Source organism: Sceloporus undulatus, chromosome 6 (assembly GCF_019175285.1).
Source record: "Sceloporus undulatus isolate JIND9_A2432 ecotype Alabama chromosome 6, SceUnd_v1.1, whole genome shotgun sequence".
Taxonomy (NCBI): domain Eukaryota; kingdom Metazoa; phylum Chordata; class Lepidosauria; order Squamata; family Phrynosomatidae; genus Sceloporus; species Sceloporus undulatus.
This window is the reverse complement of record NC_056527.1, coordinates 109,686,371-109,708,301: the sequence shown is the minus strand read 5'-3', so window position 1 is coordinate 109,708,301 and position 21,931 is coordinate 109,686,371. Positions and strand designations below refer to the sequence as shown.

The 21,931-nt window shown below is 42.8% G+C and overlaps 2 protein-coding genes across 5 annotated transcripts in view; both read left to right on the top strand.

The window, feature by feature from the left end:
- PRSS8 (serine protease 8) overlaps positions 1–21,931 on the top strand; it is a 687,619-nt gene that overhangs the window by 518,239 nt on the left and 147,449 nt on the right. The window lies entirely within an intron of this gene.
- On the top strand, positions 1,425–18,514 carry LOC121933311 (interferon-induced very large GTPase 1-like). 4 transcript variants are annotated; one of them, XM_042472844.1, is made up of 6 exons: positions 1,425–1,561; positions 7,587–7,877; positions 11,610–11,741; positions 12,146–12,277; positions 12,712–12,771; positions 13,679–18,514. In XM_042472844.1, the coding sequence occupies exons 2-6, from the start codon at positions 7,607–7,609 to the stop codon at positions 18,376–18,378; spliced, it is 5,295 nt and encodes a 1,764-aa protein (XP_042328778.1). In that variant the 5' UTR covers positions 1,425–1,561; positions 7,587–7,606; the 3' UTR covers positions 18,379–18,514. The 4 variants fall into 4 exon arrangements, with proteins under 4 accessions (XP_042328778.1, XP_042328777.1, XP_042328780.1 ...); XM_042472843.1 differs by lacking the exon at positions 1,425–1,561 and adding an exon at positions 2,396–2,552; XM_042472845.1 differs by lacking the exon at positions 1,425–1,561 and adding an exon at positions 4,551–4,567.

Genomic DNA, 21,931 nt, shown 5'->3' with positions numbered 1-21,931 from the left:
CCCTGTTATCTACTACTTGGCTAGTCCTGTTCTAATTCATCCTTATTTACTATTTGCTATTAGACATTCTAACCATATCGGCACCCTCTTCCTCAGTGAAGTCGTTTGAGCATTGGACTACTGTATTATTATTATCATTATCATTATTATTATACTATGACTCTAGAGGCTAGGGTTTGATTCCTCAAACCCACTGGGTGACCTTGGGCAAGTCACACTCTCTCAGCCTTCAAGATTGGCAATGGCACCCTCCTCTGAAGATACTTGCCAAAAAAAACCCTGTGATAGGGTTTTCTAAGTTACAAATTGTGTGAAGGGACACAACAATAAAATATAGACTATTATTATTATTATTATTATTATTATTATTATTAAAGTTTATTTGTAAAGCACTGTAAATGTACACAGCGCTGCATTTTAATAATCCAGTTCAATTAGGAATAAAAACCTGCCGGAGGCATACATTTTAAAAGCAAACAGTTATAAAACTAGTACATGTAGTAAAATAATTCTAGCAATAAAAATGTAAAGCAAGCACAAATGAAAGTAGAGTAAACCACCAATAGATAGATAGATAGATAGATAGAGGTGCATGGCTACAGGGGGCAGTTTGGTGTAGTGGTTTGAGCACTGGACCATGACTTTAAGAGGCTAGGGTTTGATTCCTCAAACCCACTGGGTGATCTTGGGCGAGTCACACTCTCTCAGCTTCAGAGGGAGGCAATGGCAAACCCTCTCTGAAGATCCAATAACATCCAAACAATGGCCTGTTACAGACTGCCAAAATAAAGCTGCTTTGGGTCTCTTTGGAGGTATGCTATTTAAATGATGCATGGGTGCTAAGAGTCCGGAGGTCGCGCCAAAGCAATACTCCATTCCTAAGCATTGGAGTGCGGCTTTGGTGCAGCTTTCGGATTCTTCGGATGCATGCACCATTTAAACAGCATACCTCCAAAGAGACCCAAAGCAGCTTTATTTTGGCAGTCTGTAATAGGTCAATGATTCCTTTATTGGGCCAACCAAAATGCACAGTTACACGCTGCAAGCTTTCGAAGCTTCACTGGCTTCTTCATCGGGCAAAGGTGCTACAAACGAAACAGGAGGGGGGGAAACTGTAGATGTGAGCCATAGGCCTCCATTTTGCTGTCTTTGTTCTCAGGTGGTACCTCCTCCTCCTTCTGGCCATGTGGATACTGGGAGATTCCCAAAGTCCATTTGCAACACAAAAAAGATGCTTCCTTTGCAATCCAACAAGTCTCCATCCTTTGTGATGCTGCAGACCACTTTGTTAGGCAGAGAACACTGAATTTCTCAAGAGGCCACTGAGGATCATTGCCTAGAAAACCCTGTGATAGGTTTAGTGTCGCCTAAGTTGGAAAGACTTGAAGGCACACAACAAGGGGGGTTATCTATGCAGGCAAAGACCACTCCTCCTCCTCTCTAGTCTTTGGCCATGTGAGCTTTCTGGAAGGAAGAAAGAAGATTCCTCAAACGGAACTTCCTTGAGATTAGGCTGCTTCTGTCTTCCTCCTGGGCAGAGAAAACATTGCCTTTTCTCAAGGTAAAAGTTTTCTTGCTGGGACTTTGGAGGCTTTTCCTTATCAGATGGGTCTCCTCGATAATACTGCTCCTTTCCCCATCAAACCCACCCACCCCCAGTTTTAAAGCCCTGTGGGAAATGGAGTTAAAAACTAACATCCGCACTGCAGAAAATATAACAATAACCCGGTTTGATACCGCTTTAACTGCCATGGCTCCAGATGCGATGGACTTCTGGGGTTCTTAGAAGAATCCAACAGCTGCCTCATTTAAGAGAAACGAAATCGAAAACACACCAATTTTAATGGCTTGTTATTTTAATGCATTATATTTTAATATATTTAATCGAAATCATACCAATTTTAATGGTTTGTCTTTTAATGTATTATATTTTAATTTATAATTGTTTTAATCCTTAAAATTGTTTAATTGTTTTTTTAAAAAATATATATTTATGTATTTTAATGCTTTGTATTGTTTTTACATTGTATTGTTTAAGGCTTGCTGGCCGCCTTGAGCCCCTATATTGGGAGAAAGGCGGGATATAAGAAAATAAAATCATCATCATCTTTCCAGAGATTAAAAATCCGCAAACCAAATCCTGAGCATGACTTTAACAAGTTGATCCCTGGGCAATTGCTCCAGATCAAACCTCTGTTAAAAGGGATAGAACTAAAGAAGTGTTCCTGCAGGGAGTGCCTTGCATTCGCACTGCAGAAATAACCCACTTTGATACCGCTTTAACTGCCATGGCTCCCTGCGATGGCATTCTGGAAATGGTAGCTGGTTGTGGCACTTTTAACAGAGGTTTGATCTGTTAGCAATTGCCGGCCATCATACAGTTAATAAACCATGGTCAGGAAAGTTTTGTTTGCAGATTTTTAATCTCTGGAAACAGATAGTTTCGATTTCGTTTCTCTGAAATGATGTATCTGTTGGAGTACTATATCTAAGGCCACTGGCCAGGTCACTCAGTTTTGCTTTCTTCTTCTTCTTCTTCGCAAGAGATCTGGGTAAGATGATGCTGATATTCAGGGTGGGATGATGATGGTGGTGGTGGTGGTGGTGGAATTAATTGGAAGAGGTTATCTCAGATATCTTGCAGTTGTATTTTCATCTGGGTTTATGTTCTTTTCATTAATGTACCAAAGTTGAGCACTTTCCTCCAATAGGTTTAATGAATCGGACACATTGAATTGTTTGCCCCCCATCACCACTCAAGAGAGCAGGTGCTACCTTTCTGCAACCACAGGGACTAGGAACTTGTGACTGAGGATATCCAGAGATGGATGGGGATGGCTTTTTTTTTGATATGAGAAATCAGAATGTATTGGCCAGTTTGCTCCTAGCATCCCAAAGTTGCTCCAAGAGCCACAGAAGAGAAGGAGAGTGAGAGTGATGATGATGATGATAATTACATTATTCTGTCTGTTTAAATTGTTTTAACCTGCCCTGAATTCCATTATGGGAGAAATTGTAATAGCAAGTACATTGTGGGGAAAAGGAGGGATATAAATCCTTGAAATAAATAAAGAAGGAGAAGAAGAAGATGATGATGATGATTTTATCCCTCCCCTTGCTTTGGGCAGCTTGCTTTTAAACACCTGCTAAGGTTAGAGTTGCCAGATTTCAGGGCCTGACTCTGGGTCTAATTTGTTCTTGTTGTTGTGTGCCTTCAAATCCTTTCCAACTTACGGCAACCCCAAAGTGGGGTTTTCTTGGCAAGTTTCTTCAGAGGGGGTTTTGCCATTGCCAACCTCTGAGGCTGAGAGAGTGTGATTTGCTCAAGGACGCACAGTGGATTTACATGGCTGTGCCAGGATTTGAACCCTGGTCTGCAGAGTCCTGGTCCCACACTCAAACCACTACACCACATTGGCTCTGTAGTAATCACAGGTCATCTCCAGGTGGGGAAATGAGTGTGCAAATTCTATGATTTTGGGGGGGGGGGGGCACAAGAAGAAAGGGTTTTTTTTGTCAAAATTTCCAGCTCAGCGATTGCAGCACCAATTTGCTACAGTTTGCAAGGCTTCACCAGGTGTTGCGACTTGCAAAGACTGGGAGAGAGATGCTTGTGGATTTACACTACTGTACTTAGCTTCCTCTTTTCCTTCCAGTAGTTTGGTGCCAGGACTCACTCTGGACTTTATCACACAGGAGGAATTTCTCTTAATTTTGAATGAAAAGAAAGTGGGGCCAGAACACATTTACCTGAATTTGCTAGTTCAGCGAATTTACGTGAATTCAAATTGCGTTTGAACTGACTTCCCATTGCCCAAAAATAGCATGCCATTGCCCGAATTTGCATGCGATCACCTCTCATGCAATAACATGAAACCCCATGATTGCGCTCGGACTGACTTCCCATTGCCCAAAAGTAGCATGCCATTGCCTGAATTGCAAAGACTGGGGGAGAGATGTTTGTGGATTTACACTACTTAGCTTCCTCTTTTCCTTCCAGTAGTTTGGTGCCAGGACTCACTCTGGACTTTATCACACAGGAGGAATTTCTCTTAATTTTGAATGAAAAGAAAGGGGCCAGAACACATTTGTGTTCTGTGTAGACTATCCTGTGTGGTAGTCTATTACGCAATAACGTTAAACCCCATGATTGTGTTTGGATTGCCATTGGATTATACTTCCAATTTCCCTTGTCTGATAACGTCCTCCCACTCTACTCTGCACTCATCTTCTGTCTAGAAGCAAGAAGCCTAGATGAAATATTCCTTATTCTAGCTCTCTAAATTAAGGTCCAAAACACACTGCAGAAATGATCCAGTTTGACCATGCTTTAACTACCTGGCTGAATGCTAGGGAATTCTGGGAATTGTGATTTTGTGAGACATTTAGCCTTCTTTGTCAGAGAGCTCTGGTGCCACAATAAACTACAATTCCCAGCATTCCATAGCATTGAACCAAGCAGTTAAAGTGGTGTCAATCCCTATTATTTCTGCAGTGTGTTTTGGACCTTTCTTAGGGAGATGGGAGGAGGAATGTTTAATCTAGGCTTCTTGCTTCTAGCCAAAAGGTGGGTGCAGAGTAGAGTGAGCCCTGCAACAAACTGCTGGAAGGAAAAGAGAAAAACTAAATACAGTAGTGTAAATCCACAGACATCTCTCTCCCAGTCTTTGCAAGCTGCAACAACCAGTCAGTGAAGCCTTGCAAACTGGGTTATTTCTGCAGTGTGTTTTGGACCTAAGATTTATGTTATAATTTCTAAGCAGAAAAATATAGTTTGTGTGTGTGTGTGTGTGCGCGCACATACACATGCAAAAGGATCTTGCGGCACCTTTGATACTTTATACTAAAAGATAGAAGTTGGTAGCATGAGCTTTCGTAGACTTGAGCCTACTCCCTGAGATGCATTTGGTGGAGTTTAAAGCTGCAAGCTACGGCAAGATCCCTTTGCATACTGATTTTCCAGACTGACACGGCTATGTCTTTGAATAATATTTGTGTCTGTTGGAATGACAAGCTGTGAGCAACTATGGTTGATTTGTTCTAAACTGCCTTAAAGTCAGCTTCCTTATAGAAACTCAGGACCTGTAGAGACCGGCACTTTGTGTCGGCCTGAGGACAGAGTCAGGGCGCCACATCCAGATGACACACACCCTTGATGACACCACCAAGGCGCAGTGATGACTATGGCGGGTTACAGACCGCCATATAGTACGCGCTCTGCACATACTAGGGTTAGGAAGGGGCGTGCTAGGGTTAGGAAGGGTTGCCCCTTCCTAACTGTCCCCATTCCTAACACGTGTGGAGTGCATACTATATGGCAGTGCCCGTCCACATGGACGCTGCCATCTTTATGTCGTGGACACTGTGCGTCCAGACGTGGCGTGGCGGAAGTGACGCCGTGAGTGCGCGCCTCGCACCTCACAGCACCACTTCGGATGCCAAAAAGGAGCGCCATTTCGGCGCTCCTTTTTAGCTGCAGCCAGTAGCCTTACGGTCTGGATGCTGGGGCTTCCCGACGCAGCTAATGGCGGCGGCGGCAGACTGCCCGCTTTAGCGTGGTCTGTAACGCGCCATAATTTCTACATTAAAACTAAGCAATATCCTTTTCATCTTTTAAATTTAACATTCGATCAATCAATCAGGTCATTGGATCTTCCCTTTCTCTTTCCCCTTTTGCCTTCCTTCTCTCTATCTCCTACCCTTTCTGTTCCTTTCTCTCTTCTCTCTCTTTCTGCCTACTTCCCTCCTTGTCCACCTTCCCCTTCTTCCCATTATTTCCACACTTTCTCTTACCATCTTCTCCTTTCTAATCCCTTTTTATTTTCTCTCACGCGGGTAGAAAAAAGGAGCTGCTTCTAGCGGCTCCTTTTTGCGCCTTCGGAAGGCTGGATCAGGGCCGTGGCGTGAGGTTGCTGCAGCCCCGATCCAACCAGGAAAGGAGTGGCTGCATGTTTGTACAGCCCCATAGTGACTTCTCAACTACCTTGCCCAGGTCTTGCAGATCCATGGTCGTGGCTTCTCTAATTGAATCTATCTGTTTGGTATGCAGTCTTCTTTTCCTTTTGCCTTCCACTTAGCATGCATTATTGCCCTTTCAATAGCATCACTAGCGTTGGCATCACCTGATTGCCGAGACCCTCTAACTGGGAGAGGATTTGAGATGGACAACGAGTGACTACACCATCAGGTGTACACCTCCCCAAAGCTTTCACCCAGTGCTATCTGCACCCCCAAACTGACGCTCCTCCTTCTTCTCATGATATACTTGATGCATAATGCAAAATATTTGATGCATAATGCTTAATGACATCACTGGGGACTGTCCTTAGATCTCAGGTTTTGGCTTGGAGACCTCGGCATGGAATCATCCTGCATTGACAACTATAGTTATGGTAGATCCTTAACCATAATGATTGCAAGAACATAGCACTTTTTGTTACTGAGGCCAAGGAATGCCAGGTGCTGTAGGCTATATTTCAGGGGAAGTAACAGAGTATTCCTTGCCAAAGAAAACCTGATGAAACTAATGAGGTCACCATAAATCTACAGGCAACTTGAAAGCACACACACTGCCAACTTTTTTCAGTCAAGTTTCCTTAACATCTGTTTCTGTGCAAAAATTCAGCAGATGCATTTTTTCTCAAGTATGCAGGTGCCATGATGGGGAAAGGGTTTACTGCTTTCTCAGTTTTCTGTCATTTACATCAGTCTGAGAGGTAACAGAAATTTTTGTGAAGAAGTGAGCAATCTGAATTCAGATCGTCCCATTCTGACAATTGTACTTTGCTAATTCCTCTGTGAAGTTGTTTACTTCTTAAAATTCCAGCCAATTAGTTAAAGGCATTTTTATAGACCAATTAAAAAATAATAATCTAGCAGCTTAACACAGGTCCAGGCCTAAATACCCTAAAGGCACCAAATTCTGTCTGATCTTGGAAGCTAAGTAGGATCAGCCCTGGTTAATACTTGGATGGGAGACCACCAATGAAAACCAGGTCCAATAAGCTACATTTCAGAGGAAAGAACTGGCAAAACCATCTCTGAGTATTCCTTGCCTATGAAAACCCTGCGAAATTCATGAGGTCACCATAAGTCAACAGGCAAATTAAATGTGCACACAGGCACACACACACACACACAAAATCCAGGTCCAATTCTCCATCCGCTCTGGTGTGTGTGGACACACATGCTCTGTTCATAGGTGGTATGCACTAGATTTTTATGCAGAGCTTGGGAAATATGCTGTTGTAGACTATAACCCCCATACTGGCTTGAGAGATCCCTTTTAAGCTCTAGTTTTACAGCAAAAGTAAGGTGAGAGCTGCTTAGTATTGAAACACAGGTGTTTATCAGACGAGCTCTTAAAGAGGTACTATTCCAGTGTGACTCCTCTAGCTGCCTCCTGTTGCATGCTGGGATTGGCAGTTTTAAGGAGGGGTATTTAGAATTCTCAGGCAGAGAAGTTCAGCTCCTTAAAACTGCCAATCCCAGCATGCAACAGGAGGCTGCTAGAGGAGTCACACCTCTTTAAGAGCATAGTGTGATAAACATCACAGTTTAATACAAACTGATCTGCTTTTGTATAGGAGAAGCACCACCTCCCACCATGGCCTTTGAGACAATCCGGAGGGAGCGTGAGAAGCTCCTTGTCTTCCTAGACAGAGCGCCGGATCTCATCTTGGATGATGCAGCCTCCCAGGGCTTCATCTCAGAGACGGAGTACAATGATTTGGATAAGCTCCAGAGCTCAAAGGAGAAGATGCGCAAACTCTTGGTCAAGATCCAGCGCAAGGGAGAAGAGACTTGCCAGCAGTTCCTGGAAGGTGTACGGAGTCTCTTTCCAGATTTGCCTCCTGCCTTATGGCCTCCAGCAAGCAGTGAGTTGATGTTTGGTTGAACTCCCAGTTTCACTGGGCAGGAACCCATTAGTGATACCTGGCACGCATAAGTCTGGCTTGTACACATGTAGGTCTTTTTTTCGATGAAATGCAGAGAGCTCTTCTTTATCCCTTTGTCTCTTGTCCAAAAACTTCCTTCCCACAGCTGTCAAGCCCTGGGACAGACCACTCCTGCTGCATATAAGCGGGCAGTTCAGAAGATTATGGTGCTGCTGGGTTAAGCTCTCAGGGGGAACTAGAAGATTGTTGCAGTCCCATCTATGAGCTTACCTTCATATCTTCCCCCTGCAAGCTGAGACCAGTTACCTTTTAGAACCATAGAACTGGAAATGACCTCAAGGGCCATCCAGTCCAACCCTCTGCCATGCAGGAACACACAATCAAAGCACCCCTGACAGATGGCCATCTTGCCTCTGTTTAAAAACTTCCAAAGAAGGAGACTCCAGCACTCTCTGAGGGAGTATGTTGCACTGTCGAACAGCAATTACTGTCAGGAAGTTCTTCCTAATGTTGAGGTGAAATCTCCTTTCCTGTATTTTGCATCCATTGCTCCATGTCCTGTCTCTGGAGCAGCAGAAAACAAACTTAACATAACGTTCCTTCAAATATTTAAACAGGGCTATCATATCACCTCTTAACCTTTTCTTATCCAGGCTAAACATACACAGCTCTGTAGGGGCTCATTCCCACTATGATTGCTGATTGATTTATATGACTGTTGTTCCCATTTGAAACCGGTTCTGATCCTAGTTTGATCGATTTCTGTCGTGATAAAGCGAGGCAAACACAAAAAACCCAGTTTTTTCCAGACACTAGTTTCCTAGCGGTTCTTTTGAAAAGAATAAAATCCAAAGCATGTTCAACAAGTGGGAATGATGGATCTGAATCGCATCATTCTTAGGGGAGGGACTAATGGCAGAAGGGTGTTTACCATCCTTCCTCAGTTTTTGTTAGGTCCACCATTTCCCCCCCTTCAGCGCTGCCTTTGTGCTTGTGTTGTGACCTATGAGCACATGAAAAAATTGATAGAAGATTCAATTCATTGCTACTTGCCTCACTGATTGCAAGTACAGTAGTTGCAAAATCAGTAAATCAAATCATATATGTGTGTGTGTGTGTGTGTATATGTATGTGTGTATGTATATATATGTATATATATATATATCTCCTAAGTCGGGCTGCCCAAGCTGCCACTTACGTCATTGATGACGCACAGATGATTGACATAAATTTTGAAGCAGTGTAAACTAGTGGGAATGACAATAGTGCCACAAAAAACCCAACACCCCAATTACAAATAGATAATGAAAATATCCACTTTCATTGTGGGAACGACGGACTGTTTGGAATCGATTTACCAACACAAAACGAAGGCGAATCGCACACCGGTTTAAATGTAAGAGGGAATGTCCCTTCATCATTTTGATCGCCCTCCTATGGACACACTCCAGCTTGTCTACACCTTTTTTGAACTGTGGTGCCCTTTTCTGTGTGAATAGTCTTCCCACCTCTGTCCATTTTCCTCTGCCAGTAAGTAACAATGATGGTGGCACTTCCTGGACGCTTCTGGCTGCTGGGACATGGTCAGGACACAAATTGCAAGTGGAATGGTAACACTCTACTTGCTTAATGCAGATTTTAGTCACTGTGGCCTTTACAAAGTTCCATGCCATACCCTTCAACAGACTTTTCACTGAACCTCTGGATTCTGGTGTTGCCAAATCAGTCTGTTTACTCTGCTTTTAAAAATGGAAAGAGTCGCTGTCTGCAAAGAGCTGTGATTAAACTGAATTAAGACAACAACAACAACAACAATAATAATAATTCATGACTGCTTCACCCTAACTCCATGGTGCACTATGGCTTTATAATATATATCCTTGCAACACATCTGAGAGTGTAGGCCACTATTATTTCCATTGTGCAGATGGGTTAACTGAGGATGAGAAATCATGCTTCATAGCACCTGGTGAGTTCAGAGTTTAGGTGTGATCAAGGCAGTATGTGAGCCAAGCACCAGCCCCAGAACCTCTTCTTAGTACAGTATCTGAGAGAATAAGATGGAAGAAAATGGCATAAGAGCAGACCAGAAAATTGTGGTGTCTTTGTAATAGATGTATTTGCAGTTTATTAATGATAGTAATTTATTACTAAAATGCCCCTTCTGATTATTGGTCCTGCATTCATAGGATTCCCAGAGCAAAAGCACCCCAACCAGAGCTTGGAAATGTAATTTTTTAAAATTACAACTCCCAGAATCCCCTACCCAGCCTACCTTTTAAAGCTTTGGGATAAAATGTCCAACTTCAAACTGCTAATAGCTCTGTATTTATTCATCCTACCCACCAGTCTTGGTCTGGACCACTCCACATTCCATTTAGAAAGATGCTAGACTAAGAGGAAACAAGCTGACTAACACAAGAGGGTTGTTAGTAGCCATAACAATAAAGCAATAGCAAGTACATTTCTATACTGCTTACTAAGTGTAAGGAGAAGGGGAAGCAATTTCTAAAGAAGAGCATGTGCTATGATTAGCTGCTTAATTTTTTCCCCTTTGACAAGGAATGAAACCATTCATATATAACAGAGTTGCCAGGTGTCCCTTATTGTAAGGGATGTTCCTTATTTGAACAGTGGGAAATCTTTTCTTTTCTGTAACTTGAACAAGATGCCAAAACAGCCCTACCTTACCAGTGCCCCTGAGTATGATAACACACACACACCCCTCAAGCATGTTATCAAAAAATATGTTACCAAAAAACAATGGTGGAAAAAAAGATTGTCCTTAGATGCATTTTGGAAGAAGCTTTCAATTGGTTTCTAGAAGGCTGAACATGTTTTTGTTTATTTATACAAGGCTTACTTGACCAGGTTGTTTCATTTCACATGTGCATATTTGTTAGTTTGCTGAAACCTATTGAACTAGTCTTCTTTTTTCAGGGGTAGGAATCTACCCTTATTCTTTCCATATTATTTCTGCCTCTGGTACCAAAGTTGCTGTTAAAAATATAGTACCCAGGAAGTTTATGTTAAAAATATAATACCCAGGAGTGTATCTACTTTGTCAATTGAGGTAATACTTACATTTCTGGTTTGTGCTGATGAAATACTTGTGATTTATTTTATCACTAAAATTGCATCATGCCCCCATCATGAACTATGGACTCAGCGTCTTTCATTTTATTTTTTAGCATAACAGTGAGTTGCTCAAGGCTTTACTTTCCCCTCTTTTCGTTTTACACGTCTTACTTTTAGTCCCCCCTCCCTTTAGTCATAGCCATGGACCTGGCCTGAGGTCAACAGGATATGAAGTTTCCCCTTTGTTGCAATTTATTCACAGAAATCCTGTTCATTGGTAGAAGATCAAAAGTGGATGGGATTCCGTCATAGGATTCAGCTATCTGCAGCTTGAAAATATTTTTTAAAAAACATATAAATTCCAAAATACACACCTTGATTTTGTCATTTTATACAAGGGACACTATTTTACTATGCCACTGTACTTAATGGGACTTGAGCATTCACAGATTTTGGTATCCATGGGGGAGGGGGGCTTGAAATGAACCCCAGCAGATACCGGGAACCCACTGTACTGTATATGCATATTCAAGATTCTTAGAAATGGTGCAAAATTGGACAGAATTGCACATCTTTCTTTCTGGAAGAGACTGCTGGATAGGATAGCTTTTAACGGAAGGTTTTTTCTGTTAGCTTGCTCTCCTTCAGGATGCTCAGACCAAAAGTGTAACCCTCCTCCTGCTGAGGCTGCGAGTGAGAAGAATGAGCCAGAAAATCCAGACTTGGTGGTTTCCTTTCCACTGAATGGAAGCAAGAGCTCAGAAGGTATGCTCAGTACAGTATTAGTTTATAATACTATAAATGCTAATTCATAGATGCTAATTTATTGCTAAAGCTGCAGAAGAAGGTTAGTCCTACTGCTGAACCTGTGGCCCATTAGATGTTGTTGGGCTTAAAGTCCCCATCAACCCCAGGCAGCATGGCCTATGGTTGGGAGTGGTGGGAGCTGCACTCGGCTGACATTTGAAGGACCATTGCGACCTTGGGCCTTGCCCTGCCCTAGGACTTGGGCAGTTCTGGAAATAAACCCCAGCAGATACCAAGGACCCACTGTAAATACATTTTCAAGATTCTTAGAAATGGTGCAAAATTGGGCAGAGTTGCACATCTTTCTTTCTGGAAGAGACTGCTGGATAGGATAGCTTTTAACAAAAGGTTTTTTCTGTTAGCTTGCTCTCCTACAGGATGCTCAGACCAAAATTGTAACCCTCCTCCTGCTGAGGCTGCGAGTGAGAAGAATGAGCCAGAAAATCCAGACTTGGTGGCTTCCTTTCCACTGAATGGAAACAAGAACTCAGAAAGTATGCTCAGTACAGTATTAGTTTATAATACTATGAATGCTAATTTATTGCTAAAGCTGCAGAAGAAGGTTAATCCTACTGCTGAACCTGTGGTTCTTTAGATGTTGTTGGGCTTAAAGTCCCCATCAACCCCAGGCAGCATGGCCTATGGCTGGGAGTGGTGGGAGCTGCACTCGACTGACATTTGAAGGACCATTGCTACTTTGGGCCTTGCCCTGCCCTAGGACCATTTTTATGGGGGTTGGGAGGTGGGAAAGGTTTCAGAAGAAAAACTGACCTTCACATCTCTAGTAGGAATGCAGTTGTCACTAACCAAATAAGACATTGGCAACATGGTTCCTGCTATGTGCATAATTTAACCCCTTGTCTTGAGACTCTCATGTCTTGAATAATAGGTGATACTAATTCTTCTCTTTTTTAACACAAATAATTAGAAAATGTACCCACCACTGAAGAGCCTGAAGTAGAAATTATGGAGGTGGATCATCCTGATGGTAAGGATTGCTCAGCCTCTGAAGAACTTCTGGAATAAATGATGAGATAGGATCAAGGTTAAGATTATACAACGAGTCCTTCTAGAATACACTAAAAGCCCTATTTAATCCAGTATCCAGTCTAGTCCCAATTTAAAGTTGTGATGACCCTAACAAAAATTGAAACAGGAAAAATTTAAAGTCAGGAAACACTCAGAAGCAGGTATCTTAGGATAACAAGGATTTTATCGCATATGCTCATTATGGGAATGTGTATAGCTCATTATGGGAAGAAACCAAAGTTGCCAGGTAGACGCATAATCTTGCTAGCTACTCGTATTGCCAGATAAATATCATAGCTAACAATGACCTTAGCAAGAAAAGCATATTTTCTGACTTGCGGAAAGCTTTGTGTTCAGTGAAGCATTTTAGGACAAGAATTTCTTCCTGAATTTAGTCACTCAGGATGCCACATTTTCATGTTATGATGGCACATGAATGCTCTGTGGAACATGAGAATAGGGTTGACAAACAACATCTGTGGTGGACTCACATTCCCCACTTTCCTGTAACAGACTGTTATCTTTGGCTCCAGCTACAAGCAAACATAGAGCAGTGTTTTTGAACCCATTTTGTACCATGTAGAGCTACATTGTGCAATTTTGGGCTACCTCTGGATGAAAAAAAATAGTTTTATTCAAATAACACATTTTTTCTCAGTGGTCCTCTTGACTTTACATTGCAGTTGGGACTCTGCCCTTTGCCATTTGGTTCACTTTATTAATCTGTTTAACATGTATTTGAAAAGTTTTTCCCTCCACCCCTCATCCAGAATTCTTGCTCTCTTAAATTTCCTTCTTCCTTCCAAAAGTATTCATGGGCAATATTTCATGGTGAATAACTGTTTTGTCCTTTTCCTTCCCATCAGGGACAGTCAAGAGTTTTCTGAGGAAGTTGGGGCTCAGCAAACAAAGCAGAAGAAAGCTCACCATGGGAGAAATCCTAGAAATTGACTCAGAAAGTCTCAAAACCATGGTTCCTCAGACGCTGGAAGATCTACCATGGCATTTCTTGAGGAAACTCATGGCCCTCAATGGAACAGCTAGAAATACAAGCCTTGTGTCAAAGGTTGAAGAAGCTTTAGATCAAGGTGACAATAAGGAGGATGAGCTATTTACTCTAAGTGAAATGAACACAGGGGTTTCTGTGAACCCTCTTGATGTTCTTTGTGCCATATTACTAAGTTCTGATAGTTTCCTTCAGCAGGAGATTTTGCTTAAAATGTCCATGTGCCAGTTTGCCCTTCCTTTGATACTACCTCCCCTTGAAACTCCCAAATGTACCTTCATGCTCTGGGCCATGAGGGACATTGTGAGAAAATGGCGGCCCCACTCCTTAGCTGAGAGTAGAAGCTTCAGAGAGGAGAACGTAGTGCTTATTTCCATGCCAACCATTTCCTTCGTGCGGATGGGAACTTGCACTCTCTCCAAATCCAAACTTCTTAATGAAGTCCTCAGCTCCCCTCAACACCACCATGATTTCTTTGTACACCGTGATGTTGACTGTGGGAATGTTGCTCGAGAGATTAGTAATGGGCTAGTGGAAGTGTCCTGGTATTTCCCTGGAGGGAGGGAAAACTCGGCTCTGTTCCCAGAGCCTGTAGCAATAACAAACCTGCGTGGAGACATAGAGTCACATTGGATGCAGTTCAGTCTTTTAACTGAGGTATCATCAGCTGTGTTCATTTTTGTTGAGAACATTTCCGAATCAGAATATAATATGCTGTCGACTCTCCAGAAACTGGCATCTAAATGCTACTTTGTCTTGAACACGGAAGGAGGAAAATCAAAGGAAGCACTGGGGTTTCTTAACAAACTAGCGCCAGTACTGAACTTGAACAGATCACAGTTGCTGATGAAAGAAAAAAAACAAAATATCACAGAATTTGTGAAGAAGCTCCGTTCAGCCATGAGCAATATAGTGTGCTCTCATCAGAAAGTGGTGAATATGGAAGAAATGGCCAGTGTAAGTCGAGAGCTGGGGATTGAGATAGATGAGGATGCACATGACTGTCAGAATGGGACTCTGCATGCCAAGGAAATCGTTGAAGAAATAGAAGATGTTGCAAACTACAAGAAGGAAATGCTGAAACTCCAAGGGGACTTGTGGAGAAATGTGGCCAAGGTGGAGAAAGAGCTGTGCAGAATGAAAGGACAAGCTGACATACCAACAGAAGATTACAAATCTCAGCTAAGAGAGAAGCGGATACAATTGCGTATACAGCAGAATCAATGTGACCTTACTAATGGGATAACAAAATTTATCAATGGAATCCAGCATCTTTGCCCAGTGGAGAAACATTTCTTTCTAAAATGGATGAAGTTCAGATTAGATCATGTTGCAAGGGCAAACCTTTTAAGACTGCGGGAAGAATATAAAGAGAAATGCCGCACGACAAGAGATAACACATGGCAATTAAAACAGCTGGATGAATTAATTTCCATCAGTTCTTTAGGGGTAGAACACTTCATGCGTGAGTTGGGACAGTTTTATGAAGCAGAGTACATGATGGTGAACGAAGGTAAAATGTCACAGAGCCAAAGGCAATTTGTCCAGCTACCAAGGATAGCTGCTGACTTGATGCTAGAAGGATTTCCAATAGAGCTGATTGATGGAGATGCCTCTAACATCCCCTTGCAATGGGTCACTGATGTTTTGAATGAGCTCCATGTTAAGCTAGGAGGCAAATCTAGGATGCAAGTTCTGACTGTTCTTGGTGTACAAAGCACTGGCAAATCCACTCTTCTCAATACTATGTTTGGACTCCAGTTTGCTGTCAGCAGTGGTCGATGTACTCGGGGAGCATTCATGACGCTCCTTAGAGTCACAGAGAATTTACAGCAAGAAATTGGCTGTGATTTTGTCTTGGTGATAGACACAGAAGGTTTGAAAGCCCCTGAGCTGGCCAAACTAGAGGACAGCTATGAGCATGACAATGAGTTGGCAACCCTAGTGATTGGACTCAGTGACATAACCATAGTTAACTTGGCCATGGAAAATGCCACTGAAATGAAGGACATCTTGCAAATTGTGGTCCATGCATTTTTGCGGATGGAGGATATTGGGCACAAACCCAAATGTCAGTTTGTGCATCAGAATGTCAGTGATGTTTCTGCCCATGATCAGAACATGAGGGATAGAAAACACCTCCTTGAACAGCTCAATGAAATGACCAAAGCTGCAGCCAGAATGGAGAAACAATACAGAGAAGTGTCCTTTTCAGATATTATGGACTATGATCCAGAAAAAGACAACTGGTACATTCCTGGCTTGTGGCATGGAGTCCCACCCATGGCTCCAGTGAACCTGGGATACAGCGAGAGTGTATCAGAATTGAAAAGGTACTTATTTGACTTCATGAGGATCAGTTCACAAAATAGGTTTTCTAAAGATATCCCCCATTTTGTTGAATGGGTAAAAAGCTTGTGGAACGCTGTAAAACATGAAAATTTTATCTTCAGCTTCCGTAACAGTCTTGTGGCTGATGCATATAACCAGCTCTCAGTGAAGTATTCAGAATGGGAGTGGGATTTCCGGAAAGAGATATATCTCTGGGTGTCTAAAGCTGATACTTCAATTCAGAATCATTCCTTAGAAGAACTAGAAGCTGATGTACTTGATAAATTAAAGCTTGAGGCTTCTCACAGACTAGATGCTGGAGAGCAAAAACTGTTACAGTGCATACAGAGCTATTTTGAGAGTGGTGGAGAAAGTTTGCCCCTGATAGAAAAATATAAAGAAGATTTCATCAGAAGCGCAAAGTTACTTCGCAACCATCTGGAGAACTATTCAGTTACCAAGTGCCAGGAGACCATTCTGATACGTAAGGGACAAGGTAAGATAGACAATCTGCAGGCTAAGTACTTAAGCATCATAGAGAGGAAGGTAAAGAAGCTCTTGGAAGAATGTAAAGAAAGAGAATGCAATCTGAATTCTGAGGAACTAAAATGGGAGTTTGAGAAAACATGGAAGGAAATCTTAGAAGAGTTGCCAGCTACTACTTTAACTCACCGAAAAATTCATGCAGAAGTGTTCTATCAGCTCAGAAAAGATTTAGAGTCTCGGGGTAGCTTGGCAAATCAGATTTTCCAGGAGTTAATTAACAGTTCAGGCCATAGTGGGACACATTTCATCATGAAAAGGGAATATATAGAAATGTCAATCGTTAGAAGAGTGAAAGGTATATTCAAGGATTATCTAGGTGAACTTGAGATTGCTACCATGTCTCTAACTGAAATGTGTAGAAATTATGTTTCAAAGAAAGTCAGCCTGAAAGGAGACTATGATGAAACATATTGTCGTGAATTATTGAGGATAATTAATCAAGAACTTCAAGAGAAAGATTTTCAGAGACTTCATATTACCATTTGCTTTGTGGTAGATGTGAAATATCACATTCTAAAAGAGGCAGCTGATTGTTTTCAGAAGATGCACGATGCCTTCTACAGGGCAAACAATCTTCATCAACGTCTGGAAAACCTCAAACACAACTATTTTTCCATCTTCCAAGACCTTTACTATGAGAAAGATGCGTGCCAAAAGAGAGCCAGGGATTTTTGTGACGTGTGTCTAAAGCCAGCTCTAGTAGAGTACCTCAACAAGAGGCTTGGGATAGACATAGTTGATGATTTTCTCAGTAGTGGGCAATCCATTCACTATGGGAGTCGGAGCTTCTTCCAGTTCACGGTGCAGAAGAAGTTGCTAGAAGATGAAAACTTTGGTGACTATGTGAAGTACATAAACCAATATGAACAGTTTGTCAAATTTTGGATAGAGGCAAACCTATTGGACCACTTTGGGCAAAGGCAAGATCTAGCAGTCTTGGAAAGAGAGATTCTATCTGCTGTGATAAAGAAAATCAAGGAAGCTGTGGAGAGTTGTGCAAAGGAAACTGTGACTTTGCCTGAATTCCTGGAATGTTTCTGCCATGAGATGAGTGAAGAGCTGGTTATTTCTAAGGATTCTCTGGATGTTATCCTGTTCAACAATACTGCCAAAGTTGGACCTTTCTCAGCTGATGTCCTGGATTTTATCTCTGAAGTGATGGAAATTATTCTTGCAGAGCAATTTGAGATGAATGTTGATACGATACTTCAAAATATTTCATTCAAGCCCCAAGATGAAATCTTCAAGCGTGTCTTTGGCTGTGGGAAGCAGTGTCCCTTCTGCAAAGTCCCATGTGAAGCTGGAGGTGGAAGTCACCAGGAACATTTTGCCTCGGTCCATCGACCTCAAGGGTTGGGGAGGTATAGATGTGCTGATACCGAGAAGCTGGTATATTCCTTATGTTCCTCCGATGTCACCTCTAATGGCAATTTCAGAAACTGGGACACAAATCAGCAGTGGCATCCCTATAAAGAATATCGTCAGTACTATCCTGACTGGCGCATACAGCCTGATGTTAGCATCACAGCCTCGGACTACTGGAAGTTTGTATTCAACAAGTACAATCAGCAGTTTGCTAAAGAGTATAAAGCTCTCCCTGCTGATCTCCCTGAGGATTGGAAGAGAATCACCAAGCAGCAAGCATTGGGAAGCATCCAAGAAGCCTTTAACATGAATGAATAAATGACAGCTACTGCTAGTGTCAACTTTAAACCCAAGTATCTGATCAGGCTGATGGAACTACTGACCTACATCCAATTCCTAGTCCTAACTCATGGTATGATATAAGTGTTGATTTTTGTAGGTATGGTCTAGTTGGGATTATAGCAATCTATTAAGGATCCTTCTCTAACACTATGGCATTGTATGCTGTGCTCTATAGAGATATTTGCTGAATGCTTTGAGATAGCCTAGACTGTTAGATGATGTCATGCAATTATTAGAGCAGTATTTTTTCAGATCTGTGTACTACACACAATACATAGTTTTATTAAGAATTGACTGTTAAATACATGCTGTGTCTTCTGGGGATGGGACATCTGGGTGTCTTAACATTCAAATACTTTTGGGGTGGAGGGAGATTGTCTTGGTTACAAATCATGCAACCACTGCCTTATTATTTTCTCTTTGTTGTATTCTTTCCCTGTGTCTGCATATATTCAATAAAGACTTAATTGCACAGAGCCCTGCCTGCCATAGCTTAGACACATGATGCCTGTTTAGTAACTTTTCCTCCATTTCCTACCTTCCCTGGGAGTAATATTGCTCTAGAGGTAATATTAACCAGCTCTCACAAGGTTGTTGTGATGACAGACAAATAAAGATTGTAACTCATCTTCCACACAGAAAGTGCTTTAGAAACAATTACACAAATAGACAATGGCATCCTTATTTTTTAAAAAATAATTTTATTCAACATATTAAAATGCAAACAATATTCCATAAAGTACATACAATCATAGCAACATACCAACCTACAAACATACATACATCTTTAGTTTTTTGTGGGTTTTTCGGACTATGTGGCCATGTTCCAGAAAAGTTTCTTCCACATAGGCCACATAGCCCGAAAAACCCACAAAAAACTAAGGATGCTGGCCATAAAAGCCTTTGACTTCATACATACATCTTGTTAATGCACTTCTTCATTTTCTTATCTTACAAAAATCAGTATTGGTGGTCTTTCAGTTACTTTCTTCCACGCTTTCACCTTCAACTTTATTCTGTTCCTTCTATCCCTTCTATCCTCTAGTTCCATTTCCTTCTCCATTTATCTAGTACCTTCTTGATCGTCCTCTCTTTCCTTTTCCTAGTTAATTACTTTCCTTCTCTCACCATCTTTCCTCTTATTCTAACACGTTTCTACACTTATTCTAACCTTCTTCATCCTTATAACAATATCGTCAGTACTATCCTGACTGGCGCATACAGCCTGCCTGATGCTAGTAGTTTCAGAGAACAATGAGAGTTCTTATTCCTGTTTTCTCACCTCTATCTCCTGCTTTGTAATTCCTGATATGTCAAGAGAGCAGCACTCTCTATCTGCCCAGGGGCATCCATTTTACTGTGCATGTTCCACCCCATATCTGATAAAATGCTATATAGACAGTGAGAAGTGCCTAAGCATACACAAATGGTGTACTGTATGAACCTTTACCAAAAGGCAAGAACCAAGGTACTCAACTGTTCTTATAAAATGGCATAACATCTAAAAGGAAGTACCTAACGCTTGCTGTTTTATTGCAGCTAGACCCACCCCATCCCTAGCGCTGGGATTTTATAGTGGCCCAGAGGAGATTTACTTCTCCTTTTAAGATAGTTTTTCACCAAATTGTAAACATAAAAAGGGCCACAGTGGCTGTGGGAAACTAGGCTGCTTGTAAAATCCTCTGCACAGCTGGAATGTGGCAGTCACTTAAGCAACATGGCATCTGTCCATTGGTCTCTAGAGTTAGAGAATGTAAAGGAAGCAGACGAATGTATTTGTTATGTTCCTCTGACGTCCTTTTATGTGACTGTTTAGTGAGCTCAACATGGGTGGACAATGGCATCCCAATAAAGCTTTCCAGGAGGTAACTGCCTTTTTGTTGTTGTTAACTGCCCTTGAGTCAATCTCAACCCATAGCGACCCTATGGATGAGACATCTTCAAGACCCCCGTCTTCCATTGCTCTGCTTAATTCCTGCAACCCCATATATTTCTAATCCATTTTGGCACTGCTTTAACTTTCTGGCTTTTTGCTATGGAATTCTGAGAGTTGGAGTTTGTTGTGGGGCTTTGCGCCACTCTGGGCCCACAACAAACTCCAACTCCCAGAATTCCATAGCAAAGAGCCAGAAAAGAGTTAAAGCAGTCCCGAACTGGGTTATTTCTTCAGTGTGGACCTTCAGAGGCTCTTGGACTCTAGTTCCCATCAGCCTCTGCCAGCTTAACCAGTGATAAGGGGTGATGGGAGTTAATAGTTCATCTTGGACAGAAGGCCCAAATGTAGGACAGGCCCTGGAAAAAGGAGGACATCCCTGGTCACTCTGCTGCTGCCTCTGACTAATGTGAACCTATCCTGGGTTTTTCTAGACAAGATTTCTTCAGAGGAGGCTTGCCATGGCCTTCCCTTGAGGCTGAGAGAGTGTGACTCGCCCAAGGCCGCCCATTTGGGTTCCATGGCCGAGCAGGGAATCGAGCCCTGGTTTCCAGGGTCATAATCTAACACTCAAACCACTACTCCACACTGGCGTTCATATTTTATTCTTATATGGACTACAACATCCAGCATGCCTTCCTCCTTCCCCCGCCCCTTCCCTGCTTCCTGCCTCCTGATTGGCGGGCGTGTCTGATTGACAGCCCAGCGTGCAATCATGTCCTTTCCTCCCGCTCCAGCTTCCTGGGCTCTGATTGGACTATGAGTCGGTGCATACTATGCCCTGCTCCTTCCTCCCGCCCTAGCTTCCTGCCCTCTGATTGGCGGATATATCTGATTGAAAGCTGCAAAGCTGCAATAGTATCCTGTTCCTTCCCTCTCCTCTGCTTCCTGCTCTCTGATTGGAGAGTGTTTCTGAGTGACAGCCCATAGGTGCGCAGTCTTGCTACGCCCCCTGTCCTTCCTACCCTGTGATTGGAGAGTGAGTCTGATTGACAGCCCGTCGGCGTGCAATCTTGCCACGTTCTTTCCCCCTTTCGCCCTGATTGGTCGATGTGTCTGATTGACAGCCCGTCGGCATGCAATGATGAAGGGCGGCCGAGTCTGTTAGTTTAGTCCAGGGACTCCAGAGTGTGAAGAAGAAGAGTCGCTAAGATGGCGGCGCCGGGCTGGGAGCGTGCGGCGCGCGTGGCTCTGTGCCTGGCGGGGCTGGCGCTGTCGGCGTACGCCTTCCACGTGGAGACCTCCAAGGAGCGGGACGCCGCCTACCGGGCCATGTGCGACCTCAGCCCCTCCGTCAGCTGCTCCCGCGTCTTCACCTCCAGGTCATAGCAGCCTCTGAGGCTGAGAGAGCGTGACTCCCCCAAGGGCCCCCACTGGGTTGCCATGCCCTGGCCTCCGGAGCCCTAGTCCGCTGAGCCTCCGTTCTGTGGGATCCCAGGATGTGAAGTTTCACAAGGTCTTTTAGGGAGCCAGCCTGGCATGGCGCTTAGAGCCTTGGACTACGGTCCAAAACACACTGCAGAAATGATCCAGTCTGAGACCGCTTTAACCGCCCTGGCTCAGTGCTAGGGAATCCTGGGAATTATTTGGGGGGGG